General features: G+C 46.0%; 1 protein-coding gene across 1 annotated transcript; it reads left to right on the forward strand.

The window, feature by feature from the left end:
* The first annotated feature begins 793 nt into the window (after positions 1-793).
* Positions 794-1,903, forward strand: LOC138759793 (forkhead box protein G1-like). Its single transcript, XM_069930373.1, has one exon. It carries the CDS (start codon positions 794-796, stop codon positions 1,901-1,903), a length of 1,110 nt encoding a protein of 369 aa, XP_069786474.1.
* Positions 1,904-6,135: the final 4,232 nt, after the last annotated feature.

Raw genomic sequence — 6,135 nt, forward strand, 5'->3', positions numbered from 1 at the left:
GTCCAAATTAGCACCAGACAAAAGGGGCTCTTAAAGGCTCGTTCCCTGCGTGGTTCTACCATGCGAGGCTGTGCAGCTCGCTCCTTGACTAATTGTGAGCCCTGCTGGCTCACACACTTTAACGACCGCTAGAGGATAACCTGTGAAAACGTTTCCATCACAGCGAACTTTATTCTTACAATATTTCAGTGAACAACCTAAACGAAAGAATTTAGCGTTGTTAAAATATAAATCCAGGTGGTCAGATTATCTGATTTGTTCTCCACCAGCACGGTCCAGCATTATGTGGACCTTCACCAGAGTTGGAACAGAAATTTAAAAAATCGTTGAATGCACGGTCCGAGCGCAAAGACTGGTAATCGATCCAATACCTGCATGAACCGGTGTCCGCTTTCCTTCCCCAGCTCACGCTCCAAATCGCGTTGGCCAATTTCAAATCAGTTTCAGAGCCCAAATAGATACACAACATCTTTAAGCTGATTGGCCAAAAAGAGGCGGGTTAAAGCGTCTTCCACTCGCATCTGATTGGACATCAGTCGGGAAAAAATGTTTAAAGTAACTTATTTGTTGGAGGCGTTGCTTCCTTGCCTCCAGTTAATTACCTGTTTTGTTGAAGGTTGCCCTGCGCTCTTTCTCGCTGCTTGCTCGCTCCCGATCACTGCACCGTGCTCTCCTTGACCTTTAATGAATTGAACGAAGATTGAAAGAGAGAGAGAGAGAGAGAGAAAGAAAGACAGGGGGAGGGGGAGGGAGGGGGGTGGGGGGGGGGGGGAAGAGCGGCGTCATCCTGAGGATGGGAGATGAGAAGCAGCCGAAGATGGTTCCGAAGTCGACCTCGTTTAGCATCAAAAACCTCTTGCTCCCCGAAGAGGTTCAACCCAGTGACAACAGTCCGAACGCCAGGGCCAGCTTCCTGAGCTCCAAAAGCGGCGAGACCGAGAGCGGGGCTGTCAAGTCTGACTTTAAGTATCAGGACCACGCAGAGACCCAGGTCATCACGGAGGGGGGCGACCAAAAGAACGTGGAAAAGAAGCAGGGGAAATACGACAAGCCGCCTTTCAGCTATAACGCCCTGATCATGATGGCCATCCGCCAGAGCCCCGAGAAGAGGTTGACTCTAAACGGGATCTATGAGTTCATCATGAAGAATTTCCCCTATTACCGGGAGAATAAACAAGGCTGGCAAAACTCGATCCGCCACAACCTCAGCCTCAATAAATGTTTCGTCAAAGTGCCCCGACACTACGACGACCCCGGTAAGGGTAATTACTGGATGTTGGACCCTTCCAGCGACGACGTCTTCATCGGAGGGACCACGGGCAAACTTCGGCGGAGATCAGCCACGTCGAGGGGCAAATTGGCTTTCAAGAGAGGTCTTCGCCTTTCGACGGCGGGACTGGGCTTGGTGGAGCGGGGCAATCCCTTGTACTGGCCTCTGTCTCCCTTCCTCTCCTTACACCATCCGCACAACGGTCTCAATTACAACAGCGCTGCCTCCAGTTTTTTGAACCAGGCCCCCACGTACAGCTCCTTGCTCTCCGGCTGTGGATCGGGGGCCGACCAGATGGCGAGCGGGGAGCTCTCGCACCCGTTGTTAAGGGGATCCGTACAGTGCGGCTTGGCCAACGGGTACACGGTGAACCCTTGCTCCGTCAGCTTGCTGTCGGGACAGGCCGGCTACTTCTTCCCTTCCCTGCCTCACACGCAGGCGGTGCAGCATCAGAACGGACCTGGGATGGGCAATCCGGTTCCCAACTCCCCACCGGCAGCCTCTTCTCTTCTCTCCGAGACCCTCAGACCGTCCCTTCCCACCTTCCCGCCCGGACTGGGTTTGCCAGCTGGGTTTACCAGCTACCTGTCACAGCAGAACGGAGGGGCTCCCAGCAATTCCTTCTTGCACTGATCTAGGCCCCGGACGTGACAAGTGGGTAGCAAAACAACGCACTGCAAACCTATAGCTGCACCTTACTTCAGGAAACCCGCGCTGACACGTTTGCGAGATTATTATTTCTGGGGTCGAATCGAAATTTGACTTTAAATTGATCTGGAAGAAAAAAAAAACACGAATTAAAAGGACTCGAGGCTGTAGTTTCATCTTGTAATCCTAATAATATTTAACGTCGAAGGTATCTTGCACACCTGCTACTGGGAACGGCACCCAAAAAAGCGTCTGCCTTTTTTTTTACTAGTTTAAATGGAGAGGGAAAGAAATAATGCAACCGGTTTGCTTTGTAATATTAATGCGACAAAAAGGGAAACCGTTACCTTTAAGCTGAAATCTGGACTTCTCTTTAACCAGAGCTAACGCTATTGCATAATCCAAACGGTTGGAGTAAGTTTGGTTTTTTCTTTCGAGTGTTGGACAATATTTATTATTTATAAAAATGTGTATATATACATAGATATGTATTCATAATTTAATAAGTTGCACAACTCTGATGACCATTAAGTTTTTTTTGTGCGAATTAATTCTCTTGGAAGGAAGTAAAAAAAATAGGGTGACTTGTTGTGTTCCTATCTAAAATGGTTGCACCATTTGTTTCGTTGCTCTCTATAAAAAGCGCCTTAATAAACAGTCAGACAGGGTTTCTGTACAACTTGGGCATCTGTGGAAATGTTTATTTTCTTCGCTTCGCACCCAGTCTCGAATCGCCGAAGCCCTTCTTCGCATTGCTGGGGATTGCAATAGAAAACCTCATTTCATGCCTCTTGAGCATCGCTTCTTTTGTTTTGTAAGAGGGCGAGTGTGTGTGTAGTGTGGATGGGTGCTTTGCAATGTCTTCAACGCGGCTGATATCATGGCAAAGAAAGCAGAAGCGCGGAGGCCTCGTCTTCCTGCTGGAGGGAGGGTCAAATCCGTTCAGTTATAATTAAAGGGTGAACGGACTTTGTTTTATTTTCCCTGGTGCATGTGTCCTCGGTGCTTGACGACAGGTGCTATCGGCGTAGATCTTTTTGAAGTGTGAAAATGCAAGGAATTAAAATTAAGCCCAACTCAGGAATGGTGGAATCCTTCGTCTTATGGGCCAATAATAGTTGCTCCTATTTGTTCCAAAGATCACGTGCACATCTCCCTGCGGCGATGGCCCGGGCAGCAGAGTTGCTTAGGCGAGGTTTTCCTCTATTGCGGTTGGATTCAGCGTCGTTGCTCCCACGTTAGGGAATGGTTTGCGATAGTATAATCGAGCCAGCTGTCCAGGCGTAGTCCGAATCTGGGGAATGCATGAGGTCCGACCTGGAAGTGAGTGAACCGCGGGTTGAACCTCAGCTCACTGCGGCCACGGGTCAAGCCAGTGGCTCTGTCGCTGCCTGGGGTTGGGAGGGGGGGGGGGGGGGGGTTGGAACAGGGCGCTTTGCTCTGCGGTAATTTTTTTTACGCGACTGGGCACCCTGCTACCCCGCATTTCCTCTCCGGTGCAGTGAGCCTGGTAAACACGGCATTTGATGGAAAGCGGTGAGGACAGGCCAGTAGAGTCTCCGCAGTCGGAGCTCCTGGATATCCGAGCAATGTTTCGTGGCAAACAATGGAGAAGGAAACTTCCAAAACTTTGGCGAGGGAAGGGAAATAGTCGCTTTGCATCGTTGTTGAGTCGTGATATCGGCAACTGAGAGAGGATGTTTAGTTATTTATGTCAATCAGGAATCCTGTCCTGAGACGAACTCTACACTGAAAACGACGCTTTAGAATTGAATGTTTTCTAATTAAAAGAAAATAATCCCTTGTCACCCCGTTTCCAAGTTGTTCGTGTGCCCCGTTGGAAACAAAGCATTAACCCCTCGTCGGACTTCTCTGACAAATCCAACCCGATGTCCATCCTTTGTCTGAGCCGTGCACTTTGGATTCGCACACCAACGGTTCCTAGACTGAGTTTATTTTGTCTTACTTTCCTTCGGCGTTGTTTTGAAGCATTTAGAACGACATTTTATTTGCTCGTGGACTAGTGGTAGAAAATGGGTCATCGATACAAAAGGAAGACTTGGGCTCACGCCGAGATGCAGTAATGTTGCAGCCTCGAAGGACTAGTTTCAGTATAAACTGACAAATTACCCCAATAGGAAGAAATACATAGAAAACGACCGTGTACGTGCACTTGCTGTAGGCCATTAGATGCACTAGTCTACTTCATTATGGCCATTGCACAAAGCTGAACACTCGCAGCAACACAAGAAGGACGCCTGTCTTTAATTTTTACATCACAAAAAAAAATAATAATCGTATTGCATTCAAAGCAAACTCCCGGTCAGTGCCCCGTGTTCCCTGATGTTGCAGCATATTGGCTGTGATTAAGCTTTCTTCTCCCGTATATCTTCCTTGAACCCAGGCGGCGAATCTGATTCCTGATAATTATCTGCTTTCACAACAAAATTATCAAAGGAGTAAATGTTTTTTTTTTGATGTTCAAAGACTAAATATCAGGAACATAAATGCAATCTTTCATTATTCTGATCCGCCCTCCCCTGACGTGCACAGGTAAATTTGGACACACCTTCAATTGGATACTTTCTGATCATCATACGTCATAAACTTTCAGAATTCCCCCCCCCCCCCCAAATTATTTGGTAACTTTAAAAACTCGGGAGTTAAAACGAGGTAGAATTAATAGCCCCTCTGATCAGGAGACTGAAGATGCCGAAATCTGGCGCAAATGAAATAAACGGCTGGAGAAACTCAGCAGGTCGAGTAGCATCTGTGGGGCGAAAGCAGTTGTGGATGTTCTCACCTCTCCACTATAGATGCTGATCGATCCGCGGAGTACCCTTTACGTGCAATTTTTCTGAAGTTTTAGCCATCCCAGCACTTGATAGGCCTTTCAAAGTCTGGAAAATCATGAAGGCATTTTTATATATATATATATATGTGTGTGTGTAAGACAATGAACGAGAGAAATGCCAGGGCAGACAGGAAAGATTTGGGTGACGCGAATTTGAGTCAATATTAAGGTATCCTCGGCGCAACGTATTTTAGTGGAATTCTCCCTCTTACAATATTTTTGTTGTAATTTTTTTTCCAAATGTCGAACTCAACTTCCCTGTTCGGTTTTGTCCTGAAAAAAAGTTCTTCCTAATCTCCTCCAGTTTGCTTTCCTTGAGTTATGCCTGTTCATGAGTGTCAAATGGCCCGAACAGAGAGCAATGTATTTATTGAAATAAACTGAGCTAATTTCTTGGCAACTCGGCTTTGCTTTTGTTGAATACAAATCAGTTCCCTAAAGATGACCAGGCCCTTATTCCTGGCATCTGCCATTTTGATTAAGATTATGTTTCATCGACCCAATCTCTCCCAAATAAACCGAAATAATCTTTAAATCGCCCGTATTAATCCTTATTTTTAAAACATTGGTTTTTTTTTAATGGTGCAGAAACATTTAATCTTGCTGCCGTGGCTAATTGTCAACAAATAGCAATATTATAACAGATCGTTTGAAATGGTTTGCCTGTCTTGTACAGAACTAATCACCACCTACCACTAGATATAATATAAACCATGATGCCACTTTGACCTGAAGCAAACCTCCCATCACTTTTTTACGCCCCCTGTCTCAAGAATTATCCCCGATGTCACCTCTATTTCCAGAGACATGTTACATATTTTTAATACTTGGGACGCCACTTGTACAGGCTCTTTCTTTTTTTAAAAAAACTTTATTTATTGAACAAAAAAAAACAAATATAGAATAAAATGTAAAATTAATATAAAGTTTTATCCTTATATACCCCCTCCCATTCCCTCCCTCCCAACTCCCCCCCACTAATCTACCCCCAAAGTCCCACCAGTTCCCTCCTCCTCCAATCGTCTCCCGTTCAAATCTCTTTCAAATCCTCGTCTAGAACTGAGTCTACCTCCACCAGTCCAGACCGAAATTTAACAAAAGTACAATTAAATTAATCTCCTCGCAGATTATTCTTTCGTGGCAATTGCCTTCAATTCCTGCCCTCTGGGTAGAAACCGTAATTGGAACTCTTCCCCGCCCCACAACCCCGTAAGTTTCTAGAGGGAATGCCACAGAAATTTTGCTCACATGAAATGATTTTGCCAGCGAATAATTGGATTTGCAAAGCTGTTGGAAGAGTTGGGATTTCGGTTGCCCCGATTAGATTGAACCAGCATTTACCACCAATCGTCATTTATGGCGT

The sequence above is a fragment of the Narcine bancroftii genome, chromosome 4 (genome assembly GCF_036971445.1).
Source record: "Narcine bancroftii isolate sNarBan1 chromosome 4, sNarBan1.hap1, whole genome shotgun sequence".
NCBI classification, from domain to species: Eukaryota; Metazoa; Chordata; class Chondrichthyes; order Torpediniformes; family Narcinidae; genus Narcine; species Narcine bancroftii.